Below are 27,833 nucleotides of genomic sequence, written 5' to 3' on the forward strand. Positions count from 1 at the left end.
TAGTTGTGGCGAGCAACTCTCTGTTGCGGTGCGCGGGCTTCTCATTGCGGTGGCTTCTCTTTCTTGCAAAGCACAGGCTGCAGGCATGCGGGCTGCAGGAGTTGTGGCATGCAGGCTCAGTAGTTATGGTGCATGGGCTCTAGAGTGCAGGCTCAGCAGTTGTGGCACACGGGCTCAGTTGCTCTGCGGCATGTGGGATCTTCCCGGACCAGGGCTTGAACCCGTGTTCCCTGAATTGGCAGGCGGATTCCTAACCACTGTGCCACCAGGGAAGTCCCTCTTTTTTTTTTTTAAATAATTTTTTTTATTTTTAAATTTTTGACTGTGTTGGGTCTTCGTTGCTGTGTGCAGGCTTTCTCTACTTGCGGTGAGCGGGGGCTACTCTTTGTTGCGGTGCGCGGGCTTCTCATTGCGGTGGCTTCTCGTTGCAGAGCATGGGCTCTAGGCACGCAGGCTCAGTAGTTGTGGCTTGCGGGCTCTAGAGCGCAGGCTCAGTAGTTGCAGCCCTGCATTGGCAGACGGATTCTTAACCAGTACGCCATCAGGGGAGTCCCTTGAACCATTGTTTTGAGAAATCTGGTTGCTGGCTCTGGGGAGGTGGCCCTACCTTTGGGGCAGGGCTGCCATCTCTCTGACTGTAATAGAGTCTCTCTCCCCAGGACCTCACGCCAGGCAGTGTGGAGGAGGCTGAGGAGGCCGAGCCTGACGAGGAGTTTAAAGATGCAATTGAGGTGGGTGGCCTTCCCCGGCACCCTCAGCTGACCAGGTCAGAAGTTGGGTGGTCCTGGAGCCATGTAGCTTCTCACATTCCAAGTCTGGGTTTTTAAAGTTTTCTTATGTCCAAGTGAGAAGCTGAAACGCTCTGAGCTAAAACTCACTGGTTCAAAGGGTGCCACTGAACCTCCACCCATCCTTTTGCTAACCTAGCATCTGTCCTGGGTGCCCAGGGCAGGGATGGCTCTGGAAGACTCTGGAAAACGCCCTGCTGGGGGAGGTGGGTCATTTACTGCCTTGGCTGGGCTGTGGGCTTGGTGCCTTAGATGTGGGGAAGGCAGATGTGGAGGAGGGCACTGCTGGGGTCTCTGCCTGCTCTTCTGAAGGATGAGGGCTATAAGATGTCCCTTTGACGGGTGAGGATGGGACATTGGAGAAAGCAGTTGCATGGCCAAGTGCTAAGTCAGAGAGTTAGACAGTCTTCCTGGTTTTAGGACAGTGGTTCACACTCATAGTTTGCAGAAGTGTTTTATTTGGCATGAGAAGCTTTAAAATAATTTTTTGAGCCAATATTTAAAAATGGAGAGATTGCAGTGGAAACTCTAGATTTTCAGTTTTTCTAGAAGCTCGGAAGCTCTGGGAGCCCTGAGTCTGTAGCAGTCAATGTAGCCGAGGAGTGACTGTCTCCTTTAGAGCAGTCACACAGTCCTCACCACTTCCTGTCCTCCCTGGTCACCAAGTCCTAGTGGCAGTTGCTATTGTCACGTTTGCACTATGGCATTTCTTTTTTTTAAATATATATTTTAAAATTTTATTTTATTTATTCTTTATTTTTGGTTGTATTGGGTCCTCGCCGCTGTGCGTGGGCCCTCTCCAGCCGAGGCAAGCGGGGACCGTTCCTCACCGTGGTGCACGGACCTCTCGCCGTGGTGGCCTCTCCTGTTGCGGAGCATGGGCTCTAGGCGCGGCCCCCAGCAGTTGCGGCACGTGGGCTCAGTAGTTGTGGCTCACGGGTTCCAGAGCGCAGGCTCAGTAGTTGTGGTGCACGGGCTCAGTTGCTCCGCGGCACGTGGGATCCTCCCAGACCAGGGCTCGAACCCGTGTCCCCTGCGTTGGCAGGCGGACTCCCAACCACTGTGACACCAGGGAAGCCCTATGGCTTTTCTTATAGTAGGAAATCACTTCTCTTCATGTCTCTTTGTAAAGCGGGGGATACAAGAAATGGAGGTTTTGTGAGTTTTCACCAGGCCTATGATTTACACCCAGCCCGCTTTACTATTATTACATTAGCCTCGTCCATGTGGGCATTTACATTTTCAGCTGCTAAGATTTCTCTAAGACTTGAAGTGGCTGTGGACTCTGAGTCTTGGTGGTGGTGGTAGGGAATATATATAGCAGGGGCTTTCAAGCAGGTTTGTTCATGACCTAGAGTAAGGAACACATTTTACATCTTGACCCAGTTCACACTTATGTCTGTGAAATATGAAAGACTTAAATAAAACGAGTTTCCTGAAAAATACATTGTAAGGGATATTTTCTTTCCTGTTCAATTCTGTTCTATTAAGATAATGACCAAATTAATTTCATCCAGTTTGAAAAACAGTAATACACAGCTTCCCCCAAGCTTATTTGATGTTGGGGTCCTTTTACAGGGGCCTCTGTTAACGTCACCCTTTGGGATGTGCTCAGACAAACTCAGCATAGCACTTATGTGCTTCCTTTCCTTTGGGGGCCCCCCTCCCAGCAGCTTCCTTCTTGCTATCTTCTCTCTGTTTTCTCTCCTTCTCCCCTGCACCTTGGGAGGCAGGAGACCCACTTGGTGGTGCTGGTAAGTAGCAGCCTTGGTGAGGTGGGCAGGGGCTGGCGGGATGGGGGGAAGGGTGGCCGAGCCGGTGGTCGCCATGCCTCTCGGGGTCCGCCATGCACGCAGATCCTGGAGCCCTGCCACAAGGTGGGCAGAACTGGAAGCAGCTTTTCCCACAGGAGGATGACGAGGGGGCCCCGTGCCCGGCAGAGGATGAGCTGGCCCTGCAGGACAACGGGTTCCTGAGCAAGAACGAGGTGCTGCGCAACAAGGTGTCGAGGCTCACGGAGCGGCTTCGCAAGCGGTACCCGACCAACAACTTCGGTACGGCCCAGGGGAGGGCTGGTTGGGGGGCGCCCCGGCCGTGGGGCCAGAGGTGCTGGGTTACGAGGAGAGCAAGGAGTAAAGCTGTGTCCACAGGACCCTGGGGAGGTAGCACATGCACAGAGGGACTGAGAGGGAGGGAACGTGGGTTCCTTCTTGTGTCTCTGTCCTTATTAAATTTTGAGGGAAGATGAGGAATTCAGTTCCGGAAGCGCCACTCCAGGACTGCAGAGAGGTGTGGTCCTGAGGCAGGCAGAGCTGCGGTGGGCAGTGGAGCATAATGGCTGGGAACTGAGTGTGGAGTCTGAGCGCCTGGTGCAAACTCCAGCGCTGCTGGATGTCCTTGAGCAAATTATTTAACTTCCCCTTGCCTCAGTTTCCCCTTTGTAAAAGGTGGAAAATATAAGTTCTTACCTCACAGGGTCGTTGTAGGTCTCAAACGAGATAATGCTCATAAAGTGCTGGCACGTTCACAGTAAGTGCTTTGTAAGGGGCGCTGTTAACATGAAAGGCCCTGGTCCATCCCGCAGGTGCCTAGGAGCCTGTCTGGATCTTTCCAGTCTGATTGGAAGCAAGTTGAAGGAAACAGTGCCTTCCCCCGGGGATGATGGAGCCCTGATGTTTCTTCTCCCCAGCCAAGTTGGTAGATTGGCTAGTCCTTATTTTACTGGGCATGGAGGTGCACCCAGGAAGGTAGCTTTGGAGAAGGGCGGACTTGACTGTTAGCACAGCTCGGAGACCTGGCTCTGATCAGGAGAGTGGGAGTCGAGCCGAGCCATTGTGATGAAGTTATAGCTGAAGCCTGGGGAGCCGGTGACTTGGGAGTCACCCTGGTCCTGACGCAGAACCTTGCTTCTGCCTGCTGTCAGCTGACAGGAGGAGGACGGTCTGGCTGCGCTGTCGGTTCTGGTGGGAGTGAGTTCCGGGTGCTGCGCCCTGGGAGAAGCCCCTGGGGTTTATCTTGAGGCATTTGACCCCGGGCGCTCAGGGCCTACCTTCCTGCCCCTGCAGCAGCCAGGGCAGTTGTTTCCTGAGCGTTAGACCTCCTGGACATGCTGTTTCTTTCTGCTCTGTGAACGTCCCCAGTCATTCAAGATCCCTTCCTTTTATTTGTGATGATCGCTGACTGCTGCCGAGTGCTCTGTGTTCAGTGCGCTTTCACGTACACTGTCTCATTTAGTCCTTAGAAGCAGCCAGGTTCTGGAAGTCCCAAGTGACATTACACAAGACTTAATACTCTTGTTCTGGCAAATTATACTTTTATATCTATGAATTTTAAGTAAAGCCCCTTAGATGTTCCCATTTGGTGGGTGAGTAACCTGAGGTTGAAAAGAGTGATTTGCCCAGAGTCTTCAGCCAGTACATGGTCGAGCTGTGACTCAAATCCAGGTCATCTGATTTGACTCCCATGTTCTTTCTTTTTTAAATTTATTTAATTTATTTATTTTTGGCTGCGTTGGGTCTTTGTTGCTGCACACAGGCTTTCTCTAGTTGCGGCGAGCAGGGGCTACTCTTCGTTGGGGTGCGCGTGCTTCTCATTGTGGTGGCTTCTCTCGTTGCGGAGCATGGGCTCTAGGCGCATGGGCTTTAGTAGTTGTGGCGCACGGGCTTAGTTGCTCCGCGGCATGTGGGATCTTCCCGGACCAGGGCTCGAACCCGTGTCCCGTGCATTGGCAGGCGGATTCTTAGCCACTGCGCCACCAAGGAAGTCCCCATGTTCTTTCTAACTCATCATCCTCCCTTTGCCCTGTGTCTGAAGTGCCCTGGTTTTATGCCTATCCTGTTTCTGTATTTGGCTTTTGGTTCAGATAATCCCAACCAGGATAGGTGAAGGCTTGTCAGGTTCCCACGAGGATGGCAAAGGCAGAAAGTGCTTCTTTTCCTAAGCCCCCCTTAGCCCTCCATTCTTCAAGACTGCTTGCTGTCCCTCCCTTGAGATATTCTTAAGCTCTGGGCCGTGAGGGCAAGTGTAGCAGCTCTGTCTTGGATCTGCCTCCCACAGGCCGGGGTGAGTGAGCTGCTTTGGGGGCCGTTCCATTCTGGCTGCGAGTGGATGAAGGGGATGCACGGGAGGAATGAGGGCAGGCTGCTCACGAGCTTCTCCGTGAACTCCGAGTGGGAGAGTCCTAGTGGGAAGGGTCCCCTCTATCCTGGAGGCTCCGTGACCATTGTCTTGGCAGGTCTGTGTGGTCTTAGGCTCCTTCCTGCTCTCTCTGCCCCCGTGGCATCCTCACATGGTGAGTCAGGACCTTGGCTGAAAATGAGCAGGAAGAGTTGGTCGGTGTCGGAAGGGATCGGGGTGCCCTCCTCCTCCACATGCCTACCTGAGCTGGCGTCGGCACACAGAGCCCTCCCTGGCTCCAGGTCTGTGCGTGGTACAGGGCTGTTTCACTAGACCACGTGGCTGTCTTGGGGCGGTTGGCCCTGGTACTCCATCCAGTTGAGAGGGGCCAGAGTGTCAGTCTTTGAGCAGCTCCTTTTCCCTGTCCCATGCCCCTTGCTAAGGAGGGCCGGAGGTGGGCTGCCTTGGCCTAATTTGTAGTGTGGCGGACAGAGTCTTGGAGCAGCCTGTTTCCTGGGTTGGCATTACCAGCCAGCAGGGCGCTATGCTCTTCTCTCTTTTCCTCTGCCAGGGTCACGGGCTGGCTGACAGCAACAGCAACAGCATCTGCCTTAAGCCCATTGTGTTCAGGTTTCTCCTGCTCTAGCTAGGGTCCCCTCTCCTTGAATAACGGGAGTGTCCTTTAGCAAGAGCTGCAGGGGATTCTGGCTGGATAGAGAAAGGGACCACATCGCTTTGGGCCTTTGTGTGAAGGTGAGGCCTGGTGCTGTGTACCTGGCCAGACAGATGGTCCAAGAGGCCCAGCAGTGCGCCCTGAAGCTGATAATTCCTCTGGTTAGATCACTGGAGGCCTTTGGGCCCCAAGTCTAGAAACCTCCTTCAGTAATCTTGTCCCCTCTCAGGTTTTTCTAGGACCCTAGCCGGCTCTCTTCTGGTCCCACAGCCCTTGGTTGGCCTCTCTGGTCCCCTTTTGTGAGCCACCCTCCTGCCTAGTGTGGACCCCTGCCTTTTCTCCCCTGGCTCACTGCCCCCCATCTGCATGGAGATTTCTGTGTTGAACTATAGTCAGTATTCTTGGCGGCAGCCCTTGCACCTTTCCTTGTTCTCATAAGTTTTTGCTTCTGCTTCTGGAGCTCATTGAAGTCATAAGGGCCCAGTGTGGATTTTCCTCTCCTCCTCCATCCTTATGATTTTTTTCACTCACCTGCATGTGCCCCCTTCATCAGACTGTGTCCTTGTTGCAGCCCACCTTTTCCTTCTTTAATTTTCCTGGAAGCAGGGGTGGGTGGTGAGCACAGCTTCTATTAAGCCCCTTTGCCTTGATGTCACCTTGAAAAGAATGCTCGGGGGAATTCCTTGGTGGTTCAGTGGTTAGGGTTCCGCTCTTCCACTGCAGAGGACACGCGTTTGATCCCTGTTCGGGGAACTAGGATCCTGCATGCTGTGTGGCGTGGCCAGAAAAGAAAAAAAAAAAAAAAAAAGATTGGTCCCCTCTTCCCCATCTTTCATCTCTTCTTACACCCCCCTTGCCTCCTCCCAGCAGTTTTCTAAGCTGCTACTGGCTTCTCTGCTTGAAACCGTGTCTGAAACCTTGTTGATTCATTGTGTCTGGTGGTTTAGGCAGGATCTCTTTCCCAGCTGTATATCGCCCCATCCGTCCACCACTCTTAGTGCCTGCATCTCTTGCCCTGTGCATCTTTTTGGAAGGTGCCTGGTTCTGACCTTCTCTCCTGGAATCTTCAGATGACAGAAAGCAGGAGTCTGGTGTTTTAGGAGGCATTTCTCTCTTTAGCTGTGGGCAGAGTACTTGTAAGGAGACACTTTGGAAAGGGTTGTGTCAGGCAGGTTTCCTTAGAGATCATTGGAGCCACCTTCTCTGAGGGATGCCTGTTGTCAAGTCCCTGCCAACGTGGTGTGATTTCCAGGGGGTAGATTCTGCTAGATGCTCTTCGATTTGGGCTGGCCCTACAGGTGGGGGATCTCTAAGCCCCAGGTGGGAGCAGGGGCAGCAGCAGTGTATAGTCTGGGACATCGATTCTCGGTGGCCTTCGGTTTTTCCTTCTTAGTTTGAATCCCTCCTTCTGGCTCTGGATCTGGACTTTGCACTCTGCTCCCAGCCAAGGAGTCTGGGCTGGGCTGGCGCCCTGAGTGTCCCCATTTAGAAGAGTCAGGAGAAGGCGAGAGTTGCAAGGCCTGGGCTGGGTCAAAGCTGAGCTGCTGCCTCTGTTTCTCAGGGAGCTGTACGGGCTGCTCGGCCACCTTCTCAGTGCTGAAGAAGAGGGTAAGTCTTCTCGAGGGTGTGTTTGCTGGGGACTTGGGACGAGATGTAGGGGAGTAGCTCGAGGTCACAGATGAAGTCTGACTGCTTGGGCCACATTGGGCCTGAGGTCTGGTCTGAGGTTTGCTCAAATGAGTGGGTCTCCGGAGCCCTGGCCCTGTGCCCATGCCTTCACCAGCCTTCTCGTGGGATGCCCCATCTGGTCTCAGTCCTGCCCCGCTCGGGCACCTCCCCACTCCCATAGTTGTCCCAGGTTCTCTGGGTGGGGCCAGCTGGTGGAAAGGAGCTCCAGGTCCCCGGGGGCAGGCGATCCAAGACTGACCCTGGCTCTTGTCTGCAGCGGAACTGCAGTAACTGTGGAAACAGCTTCTGCTCTCGGTGCTGCTCCTTCAAGGTACCCAGGTCCTCCATGGGGGCCACAGGTGAGTGGTGCAGGCTGGGGGTCCGGGCAGCGGGAGGGCGCGCCTGCCTCCCACCTCCTCTGGGGGCTGCTGTGTGTGGGCAGGGAGCCAGGGGTCAGTGAGAGGTCCAGGGAACTCGGGATCTCCTCCATCTCCCTTTAACAAAGGAAAAACGAAAACATTTGATGCGCAGACAGGAGTATATATATATAAAACGTAACTGAATCGTGAAGCGCAGTAAGGACTACCTCCCACCGCTCACTAAAGTTAGAAAATAGAGCACGAGCAGCACCACCAAGGCTCCCAGCGCCACGCCCGCCTTCCCCAGGCAGACCACCTCCTGAATTTCATTCTTTCTCATGGCCTTGGTAATGCTTTTAACTAAAAAAAATAATAATAATTTCTTTTCCTTCTATAAAAGCTATGCCTACTCATTGTAAACAAAACAAAAAGCCAAAGAAAGGAAAACATTCCTAATCTCTCCCAGAGAGAACTGTTAGGCATGGACCCTTCCCGGTCATTAATGCCGTCACACACGGGATAAATACATATACATGTTCTAAAAAAAAATGGGAGCATGTATTACATACTGCTTTGCACTACGTTACAATGTTAAATGGAGTGTCCTTTTTTCATTCTTCTGGTCATGCTAGTAACATACGCTTATTCTAGAAGATTTGGGAATTACAGAAGAAGAAGGAAGAGAAAAATAATCTTGTAATCTTACCACCCAGAGATAATAACCACTGTTAAAACATTCTGGAAAATTTTCTTCTGGTATTTTATTTAAAAAACATTTTTAAAGGTATTCTTTTGGTGCTAAAATAATTTCTAATGCATAGAACATCTGAGTGAGGCCTGCTGTTGGTATGGTCACCCCCAAAGCCCCCAGTTCCCATGGAAAGAGAATTCTCTGAGGGCAGGCTGGTGAGCTGGGACAGCGAGCTTGTAGGCTGGGCGATGGGTGGTCTGTGTGGGGCTTCGGGGAGTGGGGAGGAGGTTCTAGTGTTTGGGGCCATGAGCCAGAGGGCACGAGGAAGCGTCTCACCAAGTTCTTCCTCCTTTTCAGCCCCTGAAGCCCAGAGAGAGACTGTGTTTGTGTGTGCCTCGTGTAACCAGACTTTGAGCAAGTGAGAAGAGGGCCCAGGGTCCAAGTGGGCGCCTGTCCCTGGGGCCAGCAGTAGACCCCGCTCTCCCCACCCTTAGCCCCATGTGGCATGTGCTGGGCAAATGTGGCCTGAATGCTAGGTAGGCTTCCCCTTCCTGCCCTCGCTGACTCCAGCCGGGTTCTGGAGCTGTTCTCCACTCCTACGGATGGCCAGTAGTGGTTGCTCTCAAACAAGGACTGGAGTGTTTGCCCTGCTCTGCTCTGGGCTGTTAGTGGACTCAGGGTTGGGCAGGGAATGTAAGTTAGAGGGCAGCAGTGAGCCAGGCCTGGTCTCACCTGGGATCAGGGTGTCCCTGCAGGCCTGGGAATTCTAGAAGACTGGAGGTCAGAGATTGGGAAAAGAGATTCTTCCCCTGCTGGGTATTGGGCCAAGCCCTTGCCCTTTGAGAGCCTGCAGAAGGGCTTGCACGTGTCCCAATTCTGTTCGCATGTCCCTTCAGGCATCAGGACCTCATCATTTCCCCACCAGAGGGTGTGGTGAGGGCTATCAAGACCAAAAGTACTTCTAGAAACAGGGTTGAAGTTCCCAAATTCCCCCAGAGGAGGACGTGTCTAGGAGGGCCTGGCAGAATCCTTCAGTGTTAAGCAGAGCAAAACGGGCACCCCAGCAGCTCAGAGGGCCTCAGCCCCACCTTGCAGGGACCTTGACTTACAGAATCTCAGCCCACATGTTATTCTGGTCTTTTCAGCTCTGCCCGGTAGATGCTGGGCACTCAGATCACTCCTGCTTCCTGTGTTCAGAGCCTTGGGCACCCCTTCTCTGGCCTAGAGCTACAATTCCCCTCCCTGGCCCCTTGTCCCATGGAGTGTGAGACCAGGAAGCAGAGCAGAGGTCCTGAAGCCCTCAACCTTTGGGGGCCTGAGAAGTGTAGGATCTCGCTGGGCTGGGTCTCAGATTCCAGGGCTGTTCTCCAGCAGGACAGCAGTTATGGGATAAGGCCACTTGGGGTCCCTATCCCCTCTCCAACAATTTCACATTCACTCTGGGCTTCTAGGGGCACAGTGTCTCTCCCGAAGCCATGAGCAGGCTCAGGCACCCCTTCCTTCCCCAGGAGCTTCCCTGCCTTTTTGAAGTATTTATTTATTTATTGCATGGTTCCCGGGAACATGAGGCACAAGGAATGGGATAAAGAGGACGGGGGCTTCTCCTACCCTAGGATGCTTCCCTGAACTCATGGGCTGCCTGGGACTCAGAACCCTGGGAGGCGGAGATGTTTCTATACCCTAAGCAGGGACACAAGGTGGCAGGTTGGGGAGACAAGGATCATCCTAGGCCAGCTTTCCCTCCAGGCCAACCAGTCTAGGAGCCAGGGGACTTCTCCAGGCCAAGTGGGGCAAGTCCCTGGGGAACCAGGTGGGCTTTGGTAGACCCCTTTCCTTGGGCTCCTGTGGAGATATGAGAGTGAAGGGTCCCCCTTCCTCGGGTCCTGTGGAGATATGAGAGTTAAGGGTCCCCCTTCCTCGGGTCCTGTGGAGATATGAGAGTGAAGGGTCCCCCTTCCTCGGGTCCTGTGGAGATATGAGAGTGAAGGGTCCCCCTTCCTCAGGTCCTGTGGCGATATGAGAGTGAAGAGTCCCCCTTCCTCGGGTCCTGTGGAGATATGAGAGTTAAGTGCTTGTGCTTTATTTACACTGGAGAGGAACTAAAAGGATGTCTGTGTATATGGAGAATTGTCAATAAAAAGGCCTCAAGCTTCCTATGTTTTCGTCCTGGTCCTTGCATGCCCCCTCTCCCTGAGGCTGGAGAGCCAGGTCCCCCCCAGCACTGGCTGAGTTTGCAGGCCTGGGCTGTGTCTGCAAGACGGGGCGGAGGGGCTGCAGAGGCTGAAGTTGGGGTGTGAGCTGGGGTTGGGGGAGGAAAGCTGTGCCATGCGCAGGAGGGGCTCAGCGAGATGCCTGTTGGATTGACTTGTGACCACATTGTGAGGGCTGGGGGTTGGGCTGGGGACCAGAACTTGGTAAATACTAAGCGATGCGGGCTTTAGAATGGAAAGATTTTAGCTAATCCCTCTGAGAAAGCAGAAAAGGATCAGCCCTGGGGGAGGCTGAGAACCAGCCGGAAAGAGGATTGGCTGTGAGATGGGAAGTAGAAGCAGTTCCCTGGGAGCTGGGGTTTGGGGGGTGTTTACTGGGTGCCAGGCGCTGTGATACGTGCTTTACACACATTATTTCATTTAATCCTCAAGATGGCCCTAAGAGGTAGGCACTTTTTCTTCCCCTTTTACAGGGGAGGAAATTGAGGCCCAGGGAGGTTAAGCAGCGGCTGCAAGAGGCTTGGCACTTTGCAGACCACAGCTGGGTAGAAGCAGTGTCTTCAAGACCTTCGGCCTGAGGCAGTAAGGGGGGGTGGAGAGACTCTGCCTTGGAGTCGAGGTCAGGTTGCAGCCACATCCTCATGACCCCATGCACGTGCAACTCAGACTGCGGTGCCTGAGGGGTCCTCGCAGCACACTGAGGCCTCGGTCTGGGAACTTCCCCTAGTACGGGGGAGCCCCAGCAGGGGGCCCCAAGAGACAGGGAAGCAGCCAGAACCTTGTCCTAGCAGTTTTTACAGAAGAGCATGTTCACTTTAAAAAGTACCAAAGTGGCAAAAAAAAGTACCAAAGCGACCTCAGTAGCCTGGTAGTCCAGAGGAACAGTAAAGATGCTGGAGGAGTGGAAAGTAGGGCTTTCGAGCAAAAGGGGACAGCAGTGGTAGCACAGGCCCAGGAAGGCAGTTTTTCTCATGGAGGGCGTGTGTCATAGTAGGTCAGTTGGAGGGATGCTCAGAGATAATCCAGTCCAGCCCCTCACTGTGGGAGCCACACCATACCCATTTGAAGATGCGGGTTCCCCGCAGCATTGGAGGATGGAACCAGAAGGGACTTCCCTTAGAGCAGGAGCAGCCTGCACTAGCCAGAGAGCATCCCGGTGACAGTAGAGGCGGGTGCTGCGATGGACCGGCTCCACACTTGGCCCTGTTCTACCATTGGCTGCAGCCACACTGGAGTTGCTGCAGGGGCCTTGCCCCCAAGCCTTTTTGTGCTGCTTTCCTCATCTGTAAAGTGGGTAGATAGTGATCTCTATTTTGTGTGGCTGCCGTGAGGATTAAATGAGATAGTCCACTCCAGGTGGGAAGCGAGGTGCCTGGCACATAGTAAATGCTCAATAAATACTAACTCATTTCTCTCATTCTGGCCATCTTTAGGAATATCAAAACAACTCTGCCCTGCATGGCTTAGAACAGCAATTGTTTTTTAAACTAGAGAATAATCATAGATTATTTTCAGGAAAGAATGAGGCCAGAGTATAGTTTGAAAAAGTAGAGTCAATATTTTATGTTGGGAAAATGAAAACAATGTCTAATGGTGAAATACAGACTATAGCACAAGTAGCTTTCAGGACATGGGATTCAGAGTGTGAGAAACATGGTTTTCATCATTGGGGGTCAGTGGCCTCATAGAAGGAAAGCCACCTCCTTGTCCCCTTGAGGTGCGTGTGAGGGCCTCAGAGCAGGCCAGTGATGGACATCTTCAAAGTGCAGGTGCCACTGGGAAAATGGAGCCATGGAGGGTTTTACTAGCAGTGGATTGTGCCTTCCCGCTGCCTGGGGTCCACAGCATGGAGAGGACCAAAGGTGGGATGGCCTGGAAAGCAGATTGTCCGTTGTAGAATTGGATGCCTGGTTTAAAAGATGCTTCCCAGTTTGTTCTCAGGGACCAAGTGAGGGGACGGTAGCCAGGTCTGCGACAGCCCTGGAACCTGCTGGGCAGACCTGGATGGATGGCCAGCTCCCACGGCCTGGCTTGGGTTGAGGGTTCTGGCCATCTTTTCATGGGTTGCTAGTGGTGGGGAGCAGCCTCCAGTGAGCCTTGGTAGACCTTGAACTGGCCGTGGTTTGTGGGGTCTTTGGGATTTGAGGTCGCTGGTCACCTGGCTCTCAGAGCTGAAGCCAAATGCAGTGCCATTTTCATCCCTTTGTCTCCATGGAAGCTTCGAGGCCCTGGCTCCAGCATCTGTCCTGCAGCTGGTGGCTCTAAGATCATAATACCTACGTTTATTGAGCACTTGTACTGGGCAGTAAGCTGAGTGTGTCGTCTCATTTAAACCTCGTGACTGTCCCCAAAGCTAAGTTCTACCATTAACTCCATTTCACCAATGAGTAAGTGGAGGCCTAGGGAGGTTAAGTAACCTGCCCCAGGTCACACAGCTAGTAAGCCATGGAGCCGCAATGTGAACCGTGCCACAGGTGCTTGTGGATGCCTCAGAGAAACTGGTCACCATAGCAGTCCTGGCTGTCACCTCCCTTCTGTTCTGCCTTGTTCCCACTAGCTCCAGGAGGTTCTGAGCCATTGAGCTAATAGGAGGGCCTGCCCACCAGCCCTAGTGAAGTGGGCTCAGCCTCCAGGGGAACAGAGGCAGCCTTGTGGCAGGAGCTCCCCCAGCTCCCAGCGCTGCCCCATCTCCTTGGCTGGGTCTGTTGCAACACCCTAGGGTAGCACATTCCATTCTCTGGCACAGCTGGGGGCTGGAGGTTCTGGATTCCCCTGGCCCCAGCAGAGCCTGCTGTCTGGGCTGGGACACTGGATCCCAGCCACACACATTCCAGCAGCAACCACCCCCCACGTTGGATTTCCCAAGGAGTGAACTTTAGCCAGGATTACAGTCGACTAAACAGTTGTGGGATGTGAGCTTCCTTTGTGGGACCCGAGAGGCTGGATGCTGATGGGGCTGAGAGAGGAGGAGGGGCGAAGGGGTGGGCTGCCCTGGGATTCGGGAGAAAAGCCATGGTTCAAGGATGGCTCTTCTGCTGCTCTCAGGGTGCTTGGAGTGAGATCTGAGCAGGGTCCCCAGAAATCTTCCTGTGAGGCAGGGTAACAGACGCATGGCTGCTTGTACTCTGATCCTGCCCACCTGTCCTCAGCTTTGCCCCCTGCAGGCAGTAGTACAGGGGTTAAGAGCATGGGGTCAAATCCTAACCACACCACTAAGTACAGCTGTGTGTCCTTCAATGAGTTCATTAACCTTTCTGAACCTCAGTCTCCTCACCATTAAAATGGGGATAATAATAGTACCTACCTCAGGAGGCTTAAATTAAAATGCCCAAGTGCTTGAATATTTATATATTAATGGGCTTGCTATATACTGAATGCTACTATAGTATTATACGTCTTCTTTTTTCTATTGCCCTACATACTACCTGGGGATGTATTTTCTGATGCAAAACCACAAATGTGAATTCTCTCCCCCTTCTGGAAGTAACAGTTCTGGCCTTTAGATAAGATGTTCCTGTCTTTTCCTTGCCTTCCTGCCAGTAGCATTTCTTAGTTGATTAACAAATCAATTAGGAATTTAATAAGCACTTATTTTGTGCAGGAACTGTGCTAGGTCAAGGCCTTTGGTTAATAAAAATACTAATTACCATTTAATGAGCATCTTCTAAATGCTGGGCATTGTTGCCAGGTATTTTTCATACATTTCCCTGCTTAACACTCAGCCGCCCTGTGAAGTAGACAGAATCACTCCGTTTTCCAGCTGGGAAATGTCCCCAATGTCACATGGTCATTAAGTCACAGCACTGGAAACCAGAACTGGCCTCTTCTCGCCTGATCCTGAGTGTCATGGGCCTACCCCAAAACCCTTCTGTTCTCTCTCAGAACTCTCATTTTGCACCCAGCTGAAACACTTCCTCTGCTCCCTTGCAACTTGGACTGGCCATGTGACTTAGTTTTGGCTGGTGAGCTTAGTTTTGGCTGGTGAGTGAGAAGTGGAAATCTACCAGGTGGGACTTGTTGGGAAATTACTGTTTTCCTGATCAAAAGGACCAGAGGCAGCTGACTCGCCGCTTCTGCTCTTAGCCCTTTCCCGCCTTGCTCCCTGGAATGTGGCTGAGAAGTTGGGAGGAGGAGGCACCACCCACTGGCAGAGCAGGAAGGCAGAATGAGCCTGGGACACGGACCTCGCACCTCCGGATCTCTTGAGTGGGGAAGCCCCGCTGTTTCTGGAGGGTTCTGCTCCACGCGGTCAGATGCCGTCATTCACCGGTACGCCATGCAGATGCTCGCTGGGCACCACCAGCTGCCCGTCTCAGGCTGGCCAGGAGGGGGTGTTCTGTGGCCGAACTGAATGCAGGGAGCGCTCAGGCCTTGCAGGGCCTCCTTGGTCTTTGGTCCCAGGGAAGAGACTGCCGGGGGCTCTGACGGCAGGTGCCGGGGACAGAGCCAAGGTGCAGAGCAGGGCCTGACCCCTTTGTGGCGGTGGGTGAGGAGCGCCTTGCTGGGGCCTCGCAGGATGGGCTAAGGGAGCCCCTCCCCGCCCGCTCCCTCTCATGGGCTGCCAGCACCTGACAGAGGTCAGTATTGTGCTCCGGCCAGAAGCAGCCTGAGTCCTGTGTGTTCAGTGAAAAAAGAATCCCTGGTCCTGGTTGACCCTAGAAGGGCCTGTAAATATTTGGTCGGGGTAGGAGGCTGGGAGACAAGGGGCGGTTTCAGGGAGCCAGGTGGGCTGGGCAGGCTTTGGGCGAGGGTGGGAGGCAGCGGCTTCCTCAGAGATGAGGAGAAACACGCAGGCCGTGGCCGCCCCTGACCTGTGTGGGGCACCTGACTGCCAGGGAGGTGACTTATGCGCAGGCTGTCAGACCACCTGTTAGCCCGCACTGGCCCCTTGTTTCTCTGTGGCAGCGCGCTCCTCTGAGAGCTGCGGAAGCAAGCCAGGGTTTTCCTCACCTCAGGAGAACGTGGCTCCATTGTTTTGGAGGATCAGCAGGCCTTGACTGGACTTGGCATCCCAGCTGTACCCCAGTTGGTGAGGAAAGCCTTCTGGGGGTGTCCCCAGCCCCCTGCTCTGGTACGTCTGCCCTGTCCCTCAGCATCTGCTGGCAGTCACCTCAGGACTCTTTCCGGGCACCACCCCTCCCAAGTTCTGGACGTGTTACTGACAGCAGCCTGTCACCTCCGTTTCAAGGCTTCTCCCCTCACTGTCCCATCCAGCTCAAGGTAGCAGCCTCCATCTGCACTGAGCTCGCTGAAGAAGCCCCCTGAGGCATTATAGCTGGTCCGCTCCCCGCGTGCAGGACCAGGACCCTTCCAGCCTGAGGTAGCCTCAGCCCCTCGCCCTCCTGCCTTAGCTGTCGGCTTATCCGGATGGAGGTTCTCAGCCCTGACTGCACACCGCCCCAGTGGGCATCTAGAAATGCTGATTTTGGACCACCCTCCAGAGGTTCAGATTTAATTGATTTAGAGCAGAGCCCAGCAATTTGTAAAAGCTCCCTAGATGATACGAAGGTTTATGTATTAAAATGCAGGTGTGGGGTGGGGCCTGAGCTTCTGTGGTTCTCACCAGCTCTGAGGTGATACTGATGCTGTGGTCCAGGGACCACCTTGGAGTAGCACCTGTCCACACCATCATCTCCTACACGTCCAGTGCCCAGGGGTGTTTGAGCTCTAGGGGTAGGAGTGACACCTTTAGGCCTCTGGGTCTTCAGAGGCCCAGCCTTTTGGGGGCTCCTCAGAGCAGGCACTGCCCGTGTCAGGGAGATGCTGCAGGACTGTGGGAGCCTTCTGATGGTGGGAGAAGGCTGGGGCACTTGGCATCTCTGTCCTTCCTCTGAGACAAAAGGACAGTCATCTCCATCGCTCAGTTAGTCTCGTTGTGAGGATGAGAAGGGTGACTCTCTCTATGTGTTCTCGGGGGATCCTGCGAAAACATGGGAATTGCTCTTTTTAGGCATTCCAAGTATGTCTGTGTGGACAGGCCGTGGGTTACAAAAAGGCCTCTTTCACGAAGTCGTTTCTGAACACCCCACCGAGTAACCAGCTGATAAAGAAATCACCTGGTTAAAACCAGTTTGTTTTCTTTGATTTAATTAAAAACTTTAAAAAAAACCAGAAAACCAAACCCTACCTGCATCAGTCTAGTATCTATGGCCTCACAGCAGTAGCAGTAATTTACTGGTCATCAGGATAAAAGGGACATGCGGAGGCTGAGGAGTGCGCGTCTGGGAGCGGGGCTGGGCTGGGCTTCTCTCCGGTCCAGCGGGAAGGGAAACGGGCAGAGACGGGGAAGGAGGGGAGGCGTGCCTGGAGGGCACTGTGACCCTTTCCTTTTGGGGGGGCTACAATGAGGACACGTGAAGGGGCCCTGGGGGCCAAGAACTGTCCCTCAAGTAGCTCAGCCTAATACCAGGACTTCCCTCTCCCAGGCGAGGCCCCACCGCCAACAGAGGGGAGCTGACACCACCGGCTATCCTGGAAACCACCTCCTCAGGCTGCTTAGAGCTCTCTTTTCTCTCTGCCTACTTTCTCCCAACTGAGAAACCTCTGCTCCTATAGGCGGAAACCTTCAAGGACCCCAGAACCCCTCGGTCAAGGACAACCTGGCTCCATGTCCATCCCTTAGTGCCTGTGCTGGTAGCAGCTCTGCACGAACCACCCTCCGGCAGGGGCTGGGTCAGCCTGGGAGTAGGGGGAGGCCAGGTGGGCAGGAGGAGAGAGTGCGCCCCAGGGGTGGAGACAGAGACGAGGCACAGCTGGCTGGGTGGGGCAGGGAGGAGTGCCCTTCAGTGGGGCTCTGCGGCCCCATAGAAGAACGGGTAGTAGAGGGAGCAGGGGTAGGAGAACATGAACTTGACCGCGAACTTCATCTCCTTGTTCTTCTTGTCCCAGCGGTAGACAGCCGTGAGCAGCAGCTGTCCGTCCACTTTGCGGCCCATGACCAGGAAGCTGCCGGCCAGGCTCTCCAGCTGTGGGCAGGGGCAGCCAGCGCCGTTCTTCATGTGCAGCACCAGCCTCTTGGTGTCCTTGCGCTTCAGGGGGCCCGGCTTGAGCAGTTTCTTCTTTTTCTGGGCTCCAATCAGCTTCCGGTCCGCGTTCTCTATCTTGATCTCTCTGATGCGCATTTTGACCACTGTGTGTCGGGGTGGACAGAGGGATGGCCTGAGAACCGTCACGTTTGCTCAGGACGCTGGTGGCCCCATGCTTGGTGCTCTGCCTGAAGCTCCAGGCCTGGGGCTTGGGGAGATGGAGCTTCTGCGTGTACACGCTGACATTTATGAAGCTCCCATCATGTGCTGGACTCGCACGGGCATTATCATGTTTCATCCTTGAGGCGTGGTGGGGAAATGAGGTTTGGAGAGGTGGTGATGTGCCTGAATTCTAGAGCCTGGGTTGAACTGAGGTCTGGCCTGTGCCTCTCCATGACACCAGGTGCAGGGTGGAGAGCTCTCCGTGGGGAGTGGAGCTGGGTGTGGGCTCCTTGGGGAAGGGAAATATTGGGGGTGGAGCTGACCAGTTGGAGGGAGGGTTTGGTGGAGGGGGCGTCCTTGTGATGGAGGAAAGCTGGATTTCATGATCTCTGGGATGCTTCCAAATGGATTTCTGGCTGCGTGTGTGTGTGTGTGTGTGTGTGTGTGTGTGTGTGTGTGTGTGTTGCAGGGGGTGGTGTTTGGAGCAGTGGTGGCTCTAAATGCTAGACAGCCAGCTCTGGCGGGGGGTGGGGGGGCCCTTCTCTGTTGCATGTGCTGATTTCCATGGGTAAGTGCTCCCACCGTGACCCACTGAGTCACGGAGCGCAGGGTTGGGAAGCACCGCGTACAACCAGCTCTTGCTGGGCGAACCCACTGCTGTCATTTGTGTGCGACTGTGTAGTGTGGGTGGGAGTGTGGAGTGTGGTGCTGTGTGTTTTTGTGTGTGAGAGAATGTCTGCGGTGTGTGTAGGAGTGTGAGTGTGTGGGGTAGTGGAGGAGGTGGTTGAAGGCCAGAGAGCCTAATGGAGTTAGCGGCGGTCACTTAGGCCAGGGTCCTCCTTCTGCGGGCCTCTGGGTCCCCATCTCTGGGAGCAGCCAGGGAGAAGCCAGAGAATAACTTTGGGCACCCAGGAAAGGACAGTGTTATAAAATCTCTTTCCTTCTCCCCCACCCCCTCTTTCTCTCTCGGGCACGCACACACCTTGCAGTAGTAGTGTCCTCTTTCCAAACAGACTAACGACATCAAAGACCTGTTGCAGGAAGGATTTCATTGCTTTCTCTTTTTCATAGACAGAGGAGGCTAAGACACAAAAGGGGAGCTGACCTGGCCAAGACGACATGCTGGGCTGCGTGGTCCGCACAGGAGCCAAGTCCTGACTGCCCCAGGAGTGGGGAGGCTCCAGGATGAAGCTGTGGGACGGGTGACCACAGCTCCCCTGGCCAGAGGTGCATCAGATACTAGGCAGAGGTGCCCAGGGACGAGGGGGCTGCACTTCCATCCTGGAGCTCATCTCTCCCCTCTGCTACCTCCATCCATCTCTGGGCCAAGCCTCCTTCCCCTAAAGAGAATCCAGCCCTGGAGGCCCCTCTGTAGAGTGTCAAGGGAGGGCCACCGGAGCCCTGGCCAGGGATGGACCATGGCCTTGAGGGGCTTTTGAAGTCCCTGGGATGACGTGCAAAAAAGAGGTACATTCCTCTGGGGAGAGGGCAGTGGCCACGTGGGCTCTACACTCACCGAAGTCGCTGGAACACATCTGCTCCATGAGGCCATCAGCGCTGTGCTCCATCTCACACTGGGCGCAGATCTTGGTCACTGAAGAGAGAAGCAGGGGTGGGGAGAGGGGATCAAAGTCCATATAGCCACTTAGGGTTCAGGCTCCCCCACTGACCAGCCACCTCCCCCTGCCAAGCCTCCACTTCCTCATCAGGAAACAGGATGATGATAATGGTAATGCTCACTGAGTGGCTGTGAAGTTCAAAGGGTCGTGAAGGGACAAAACTGACCAGGTGGGCATGATTGCCCCATGACCCTGGCAGCTGTGACCATGATGTGCACTGTCTTTTTCTAAATTTTGTCTCATTTAGTCCTCAGCCTATGAAGTAGGTATCGTTATTCCTCTTTTTTCTTTCTTTTTTTTTTTTTTTTTTTGCGGTATGCGGGCCTCTCACCGTTGTGGCCTCTCCCACTGTGGAGCACAGGCTCCGGACGCGCAGGCTCAGCGGCCATGGCTCACGGGCCTAGCTGCTCCGCGGCATGTGGGATCTTCCTGGACCGGGGCACGAACCCATGTCCCCTGCATCGGCAGGCAGACTCTCAACCACTGAGCCACCAGGGAAGCCCCATTATTCCGCTTTTAAAGAAAAGGAAACCGAGGTCCAGAGTGGCTACCCAAGTCTGCAAAGCTAGTGAGAATTGAGCTTAGAACTCAGGATTTGTGACTCCTAGACTAGTGCTAGGGTGGGGATGTTTGCGGGGTCTTTCTAGGAACCCAGGCTCCAGACAGGTGGGTAAATGAGTGACGCCGGCAGGGCAGGGACTGTGGTAAACTGAGGAGCACCCAATTTAGCATTACCAGAACTTCCAATTTTTCAAGGGAAGCCAAAACTCTTTTTGTATGAAATATTCTCAGTTTGTCTGTTGGCCACACAGATACCTCGGGCTGCCTCTGGTCCTACCACACAGCATCTGACCTCGCTCTGTGTCTCTGCCTTCTGGTGGGTGCCCCATCATGGGGGAGAAAGGGGCTCAAAGCGGGTGAGAGTGGGAGGGCAGAGCCAGGTGGGAATCCAAGCCTGGGATTTCCCTGCTTTCCAGGATGTTAATGTTTGGGCTCCAAGAAAACCAGAATAAAGGAGCCATGCCTAGGATCCCTGCTGGGGACTATGCTGTCTCTGCTTGAGCTGCGTCTTTCTCCCCTGCTTCCTGGTCCCATTACTAACCTGAGAATAGGGGGTTTCTCTTCTCTCAACACTCTTTGGTCACAGGACCCCCACCCAGCTGCAACTCTCAGATCCTGTGTGGGTGTGTAGGACTGGGGACTGCATGGGTGAGGTTAGCTTTGAGGGGTGGGTGGGGTGTGGTGGAGTCCAGTTGTTTCTGGGGGGCCGGGTCAAATGGAAAATGGGGGAGTGGTGCTGCCCCTTGGGAGAGTCCCAGAGCCAGGGGCTCCCTAGATTCTGGGTATTAGCCACCCAGGCAAAGCTGCCCTGCTTGGTGCCACTGTTTATTCTCCTGTCTGGTGCCCAGCCTGGGCTTACTCTGCCTGGAAGGAGTCTGGAAGAGGGGGTGCACAGTGAAGGGGGGGCTGAGACCAGAGAGGAATTAGGGGTAATGGGATTGGGGGTGGGTGGGTGGGAGGTGGCACTTAGGATCTCATAAATGTTGGGAACCTGGGATTGCTTCCTATTTTACAGATGAGGAAACCAAGGCTCAAAGTTGAGCAACTTGCCCAAGGGCTCCTTGTCAGGGGCCAAGCCTGGCAATCTGCTCACTCTTCTGCACTGAGCCTTACCCAAAGGTCTCCCAACCTGGGGGACTGGGGAAAGAGTGGGAAAATTTAGGGTTCCCACGTGCAGAAAATGGGGACAGGGTGGAATTCATAGCCCATAGCCCTTAGCAATCGTGGGCATTTGTGGGCTGAGAGAGGTGATAAGGCATTTATTGGAGGCCTCAGGATGGAGTGACAGCATTGGGCTCCCCCAGGGATTCCAGAAGCTTGGGAAGGTGGGAGCTGTGAGGGAAGTGGGGGAGGTTTCAGGAACGGAGTTGGAATGGGGGAGAACCAGTGGGAATGTCCACAGCCGCAGGTGGGAAGGCTGGTAGGCTTCGGGCGACATGCAGGGCTGAGCAAAGACGTGTGTGTGTGGCACCTCTGGGGGCTTGAAGAGCTGTGCTAAGGGGTTGGGGGAGCGGCATCTATCCCGTCGGAGCGCGCGGGGCGCTGGGGGCTGGGGGTAGGGAGATGGCGGCGGCGGCAGCGCTACCTGGAGGCGCGGTGGCGGGCAAGTGCCCGAACTGCACAGCGATGCAGAGGTCGTTGTCCAGGGGGAACTTGTGGCAGTGCAGCATCTCGGGCCAGGGAAAGCCATAGGCCTCCATGAGCGGCGCGCAGCCGGCGCGCACGGCCTCGCACAGCGAGCGGCAAGGGTAGATGGGCTGGTCGAGGCAGACGGGCGCGAAGAGCGAGCAGAGGAAGACCTGCGTGTCCGAGTGGCAGCGCTTGGCCAGCAGCGGCAGCCAGCTGCTCGCCTGCTGCTTCACCTCGGCCAGGCTCTCGTGCTCCAGCAGGTTGGGCAGCCGCATGCGCTTGTAGCCCACGGTGTGGCAGAGCGGCAGGTCGGCGGGGATGTCGAGGCACTGGGGTGGTTTGGAGTACGAGCGCCCGTGCAGCGGCTCGGTCTGCCAGCCGTAGTAGTCGTACTCTTCGCCGCGCCCCGGCGCCCCGTGCAGCGCCCCCAGCAGCAGCGCCAGCGCGGCCGCCCGCGCGCCCCCCGCCGCCGCCCGCATGGCTGCACAGGCCCCCGATACTCCCCTGCCGCTGAGGTCGCCCAAGTGGGTGGCAGCCTCGTTCCGCGCCCGCGCGCACAGAGTGATCCTGGCGCCTCCCACCTTGAAGCTCCAGCCCCGGCTTCGCCGCGCGCCCCAGCCAATCTCCGGCCGCCCGGCCCCCCCCCCGAGGCGGGGAGGCAGGGTGGCGCCCCCCCTGCGCCTCCTGCCCCGCGGCCTGTGCGTCCCGCTCAGCGCCGGCTCCTGCGCCCCTCTCCCGCTCGCCCACTCCCCTGCCACTGACCCAGCCTCGCCTTGCGCCTCTCCCCGGGGCTCCCTCACTTCCCTAGGCTTCTTCCTCGCCCCTCGCCTTCTCCATCCTTCCTCCTTATCTCTCTCCGCCACAGCCTCTCCTGTTCCTTTTCTCACTCACTTCACTTGGTTATCTCTCCGTCTCGGCCCTTACCACTCTGCTCTGTTTTCTCTTCCCTGACACCTCGGTTTTCCCTTCTCTCGGCAGGAGGCTCCTGGCTGCCCACACCCTCCTGGTCCAGGCAGGCAAGTTCTTCACTCCCAGTCCTCACGCATTTATTGAGCTCCTGCTTGGTGCTGGGCAGCGTGCTGACTGTGTGCAAGGCTCGAGGTGCTGGGGAATCAGAGAGGGATATGATCCAGAACCCACCTCCGGGACATCACAGCTTAGTGGGGGCAAAGATAATCATACCTACTATTTAGTGAGCGCTTATTAAGTGCTTCAGACACTGCACAGCACTTCACGACCTTATCAACCATTTCCAATGATAGCTAACACTTATTGGGTGCTTCCTGTGTGTCAAGTCTGTTCTGAGCATATTGCATAAACTACCTCATTCAATTCTTATAATAATGCTATTAGGTGGGCAGATACTATTACTATCCTCACTTTACAGATAAAGGCACTGAGACAAAAAGGTTAAGTAAAGATTGGTGCCAGGACTTGAACCCAGGAAGTCTGATTCCAGAGTCAGAGCCCAGATATGACCAGGAGGTCTGGGTTCTGAGTCTGCAGGCTTAATGACTGCGGTGGGAGGTGCTCAGAGAGGTGAAGTAACTGGCCCTTGGTCACATTGCTAATAGATGAAGGAGCCATCATTTGAGTCCAGGTGTTGGGTTCCAAAGGCCAGGGTTTAACTACTCTGCCCTAAGATAAATTCCAGCCTAGGGTAGGAAACGCTGAGGGAGGAGACTGTACCTCCTCTGGGAGCCTAGAGAAGGAAGGAATTGAAGAGGATATCCAGGGAGGCATCACAGAGGAGGCAGCTTTCAGGAACCCCATGTCTGGGGTCTTTTCCTTGTCTGGACCCTGCCTGCCATTGGCTTTCCTGTGGGAGGAGCTTTGGACAAGAGGCTTGGGGGGGGGTGGTGGGGGGCTCCTTCCTGAGAACCTAGCTGGGGAACTGACTGTGTGCAAGGCTCGAGGTGTGTATCCCACAGATGGGGCTACAGAAATACAAAAGACATAGGCCCTGCTTCATCTGATCCGGTTGTGAGAAAAAGACACAAGGCAGGGCAGAGGAGGCAGAAGAAAATTAAGCAGACAGAGCCCTAGGGTGGGACAGGATGTTCTTTTGATGTCCAGGATGACCTAGTTGGGTCTGGGGAGAACAAGCTTTCCTGCCCCTTCTCCCTCTCCCAACCCCAGCGTGAAGAGGTTCTGGGGATGACCACTCAGAAGGTGAAGGACCGCTCTCTGCAGGGCCAGACAGTGTAGTAATGGTGCAAGAGCCTGGACTCTGCAGACGGAAAGAGCCAGGTTCAAATCCAAGTGTATACTCTCTGAGTGACCTTGGGCAAATACTTAGCCATTCTCACCCTTCACTTCTTTGTTTGTAAAATAGAACTGCCTCAGCAGTTATTGTGAGGGGCAAACAGGATGGTGCATGGAAAGAAAGCCTCCTGCACAATGCCAGCACATAGTAGATACCTAGGAATGTTAGATTGCCAAGGGATGTGTGGCTTTAGGGTAGAAATGCATGTGTTCTGAAAGCTCCCTTGGACACCTTGGCCCTGGCTCTGGTTTGGGACTCTCAGCGGCAGCTCTGCTCCTTGCACTCCAGCTTACCCCTCACCACCCCCTCTGGGCTTGGCAGGGGTTCTGCACTCCAGGGGAGCTGTGGTTTCAGTCCCTGGCGGGGGTGTTGGAGTTCCCAGAAGGTTGTACAAGGTGCTGGCTCCCTGTGTAGCTGGTCTCCTGTGCTGTTCTTGGCATCCCAGTGCCTGGCCTGGACAGAGTGAGGCATTGTTCCTGCTGCTGCTTATGTAAGGACTGCACATGGTCTGAGAGCCAGGAGAGTCTGTACCTGGCAGTTCCAGGGGCTCCGAAGAGCAGAGGGGCCAGGCTAGAAACTTTCTGGAAGAGGAGGATGGGTAGTTACCCGGCAACTTTGCCTTGCGGACCCCTGAGGCGCCCTGACATGGGGCCCATGATGAGATTGAGGAGGGAAGCCCTTCACAGGAAAGGAACCCAGGTGGGGGGCTACACCCTGGGGTAGCTGTTCAAGGACGCTCTCCCCCTGTGGCCAGAGAAAGGAAGAGGCTGCGCTCTGATGTCGTATCCCTTTCTGATGAGGCCGTCCCAGGGTCTAGGCAGCTGGCTGGGATACCTGGCATGCTGGGCATCTGTCCATCTTGGAGCGTCTGCTGTCTGTCCAGGCACACGTTTCCCCCAGCTGATGGAGGGAACCACTTGTTCAAAATGTGTATTCATGGTTTGTTGTGAGCAAAGTTCTACATAGAGAACTCTTAGGTTAAACTTGCTACTTATGGGGAATTCCCTGGCAGTCCAGTGGTTAGGACTGCGTGCTAAGATCACGCAAGCCATGCGGTGCGGCCAAAAAAAAATTGCTAATTATGTTATCAAATCCTACATTTTTCTACTTTTTTAGTGCCTACTTCAGTGGTTCTCCTTGTGGTCAGGGTTCCCTTGAGGGCCCCCAAGTGCCTTTCAGGGAGTCCGCGAGGTCAAAATTGTACGTAATTTGAAGATCCACTCAAGGTGCAAGATAGACCAATGGATTTTAAGGATTTTACTCTGTTGAGTAAGAAAAGTTTATTGATGTGGATTCAGATTCTACATTACAACCAACATTTAAGGAATTGTCACCTGTCAATTTTTTTGTAGTATCAATTTGATAGCCATAATATCTAAAAAGGCTATTAAAATACTCTTCCAATTACGTTTCTCTGTAAAGCCAAATTTTCTCCATATATGTCAACCAAAACAACATACAACAGATTGAATGCAGGAGGTATAAGAATCTGACTATCTTCTATTAAACTAGACATGAAAGAGATTGCAAAAGTGTAAGACAGGGCTTCCCTGGTGGCACAGTGGTTAAGAATCCACCTGCCAGTGCAGGGGACATGGGTTCGAGCCCTGCTCCGGGAAGATCCCACATGCTGCGGAGCAACTAAGCCCATGCGCGACAACTACTGAGCCTGCACTCTAGAGCCTGTGAGCCACAACTACTGAGCCCGCGCGCCACAACTACTGAAGCCCGCGTGCCTAGAGCCTGAGCTCCACAACAAGAGAAGCCACCGCAGTGAGAAGCCCGCGCACCGCAACTAGAGAAGGCCTGCACAGCAACGAAGATCCAACGCAGCCAAAAAAAAAAGGTGAAACAGTGCTACTCTTCTCACTAAATTTTTTTGTTTTGTAAAATGTAATTACTTTTCACAAAAATTTATGTTGACATATAAGGGATTATTATGGTTATTTGAAATGAATTAATATATAAATTTTTTCTCAGTTTTCATTTTAACCATTGTAGATGTTTATATAAATGGTAGATATCTATATAAACAAAAGTTCTTTGATTTAATCTAAAACCTCAATAATTTTTAAGAGTGTAAAGAGGTCCTGAGACCAAAAAGTTCAAGAACCACTGGCTTACTTCCTCTGTTCATTTCTGATAGAGGTGTATAAAATCTACTTTGTGAGGTTTGCTAATTTTTCCTTTTCTTTTCTTTTTTTTTCTTTTGATTCAATTTTGCTTTATATACTTTGAAGCTGTGTTGTTAGGAGCATAAAGTTTCTTTTTTTTAAAAAAAAATATTTATTTATTTTTGGCTGCGTTGGGTCTTCGCTGCTGCTTGCGGGCTTTCTCTAGTTGCCATGAGCGGGGGCTACTTGGCTACGCTTTGTTGCGGTGCGCAGGCTTCTCACTGTGATGGCTTCTAGAGCACAGGCTCTAGGTGTGTGGGCTTCAGTAGTTGTGGCGCACGGACTTAGTTGTTCCGCAGCATGTGCTGTCTTCTTGGACCAGAGATCAAACCCGTGTCCCCTGCATTGGCAGGCAGATTCTTAACCACTGCGCCACCAGGGAAGTCCCTGGAGCATAAAGTTTTGTGATTATTGTATGTTCTGGTTGGATTGTAATTTTTATCTGTATGAAATAGCCTTCTTTGTTCCTTTTAATCTTTAGTCTTGGGAAAAATAATTCCATGAACTAACATTTAGCTAATGCCTGCTATGGGCCAGGCATACACGAGTAAGAGTCTCAGTCCCAGCCCATGTGGAGGACACAGACACACGAAGGCAGTGAAGTGTAGTGGGAGGAGCCAGGGCTTTGAGTCAGCCTGACTGGTGGTGAATTCTGACCACATCCTAGTTGTGTGTCTTTGGACGCATGTCTATTGAACTTTAGACCTGCGTTTATTCATTTGTAAAATGTGGTTAGTAACGTTTATTTACTGGGTGGTCGTGAAGATTTACTAGATAAAGGATGAGAGAAGCACCTGGCAGAGTGCCTGGCGTACAGTAGCTCTGTGATCAGAGCTATAACAGAGCCAGGAGCCAAGAGATCTGCCCCATTCATGCCTCTACAAAGCCTCTGGGAGAGGCAGTGTGTAGCAGTGGGGAGTGCACCATGCTTGGATTCTGAAGATCTGAGTTGTATGTTTTCAACTTAATAGCAAGTCCTTCCCACACGCTGAGTCTCAGTTTACTCATCTGCGGACATGAGGAGGAATGCAGTCTCTGCCCTGCATTCTCCATGGGGCTGTCTTGAGGATAGTGAAGAGGAAGGGGGCTGGAATGATGATGGAGGTGAGGCTGTGAGGAGCCTTGGCTTGAGGTGGGACCTCTTCCATCCCTGGCTGTGAGGAGGTCCTGCCAGCACAGGCTTGCCTGCCTCCTGGAGGGCTGGGATGCCCGAAGAGGTGAGAAAGAATCTTGTCCTTGTTCCAGAGCCTCCTAGAAGTGTCTGCCTTTTACAGTCTCAGTGTTCCTCTGCTGGGACACCTGTTTTCATAGCAGCTGCTGCTGAGTGCTCAGCAAAGAGTGCAGGGTGAGTGGTCTGTGAAGTTAAGAGAACTATTAGTGCTAACAGGGAACCACTTCTATTGTCCCCCAGCATCCTCCCATCCCCCACCACTTTCTATAAGAGGAAATTAGAACTTGACCTTCCTGACTTCCAGTCCAGTGCTCTTCCTACCACACCTACAGCACTGCTTTACTTTCCAGCGTTTTAGTTTTGTTGATTGCAAAGTCAACATCTGTCCCATAGGCCCCCAGCTGCGCCGAGCCTTCCTGCTGCACAACCTGTGCTGTGGGCAGCAGTTCAAGAAGGCCTGTTCAGGATCTCTGGGTGCCCTGGTGGCAGTGGGGGCCTGGTCCTGGAGGGGCTGGGCTCACTGTCACTGAATCGAGTGGCTAGGGAGGTGACGTAGTCCTTCCTTCTATGAGCCCGGGCACCAGCAGGCTCTCCATTTGTCCTGGATCTCATGTAGCTCTGCAAAAAAAGCAGAGGCCAGTCTTGTCTTGGGCCTGCGCCTTGGTCTAGTCTAAGAATGACTGTCTGAAGTACAAAAGGAAGTGGGGTGGAGGGTGGGCAC

The 27,833-nt window shown here is 53.8% G+C and overlaps 2 protein-coding genes across 4 annotated transcripts in view; one reads left to right on the top strand and one right to left on the bottom strand.

The window, feature by feature from the left end:
- Positions 1 to 27,833, top strand: part of ZFYVE27 (zinc finger FYVE-type containing 27) — a 102,104-nt gene that overhangs the window by 12,637 nt on the left and 61,634 nt on the right. For 2 of the 3 annotated variants that reach the window (XM_060126336.1, XM_060126338.1), the window contains 5 exons: positions 660 to 731; positions 2,698 to 2,842; positions 7,139 to 7,185; positions 7,523 to 7,604; positions 8,653 to 10,194. In XM_060126336.1, coding sequence (XP_059982319.1) covers positions 660 to 731; positions 2,698 to 2,842; positions 7,139 to 7,185; positions 7,523 to 7,604; positions 8,653 to 8,717 — 411 coding nt within the window. In that variant the 3' untranslated portion in view covers positions 8,718 to 10,194. Of the gene's footprint in view, positions 1 to 659; positions 732 to 2,697; positions 2,843 to 7,138; positions 7,186 to 7,522; positions 7,605 to 8,652; positions 10,195 to 27,833 lie in introns of those variants that run through there. The other variant, XM_060126337.1, reaches the window with a different exon arrangement.
- Positions 16,602 to 21,980, bottom strand: SFRP5 (secreted frizzled related protein 5). Its single transcript, XM_060125810.1, has 3 exons — positions 21,458 to 21,980; positions 19,209 to 19,286; positions 16,602 to 17,634 (listed from the first exon to the last, which is right to left on the bottom strand). Exons 1-3 carry the CDS (start codon positions 21,978 to 21,980, stop codon positions 17,288 to 17,290), a joined length of 948 nt encoding a protein of 315 aa, XP_059981793.1. The 3' UTR covers positions 16,602 to 17,287.

Source organism: Lagenorhynchus albirostris, chromosome 16, assembly GCF_949774975.1.
Source record: "Lagenorhynchus albirostris chromosome 16, mLagAlb1.1, whole genome shotgun sequence".
Taxonomy (NCBI): domain Eukaryota; kingdom Metazoa; phylum Chordata; class Mammalia; order Artiodactyla; family Delphinidae; genus Lagenorhynchus; species Lagenorhynchus albirostris.

Excerpts from the sequence above, each read along its gene's own strand:
- SFRP5 (XM_060125810.1), bottom strand. The coding sequence starts at position 21,980 with ATGCGGGCGGCGGCGGGGGGCGCGCGGGCGGCCGCGCTGGCGCTGCTG. Across the intron at positions 19,287-21,457 it reads GCCCGCCACCGCGCCTCCAG|TGACCAAGATCTGCGCCCAG; the intron begins GTAGCGCTGCCG and ends TTCTCTCTTCAG. Across the intron at positions 17,635-19,208 it reads GATGTGTTCCAGCGACTTCG|TGGTCAAAATGCGCATCAGA; the intron begins GTGAGTGTAGAG and ends CCCGACACACAG.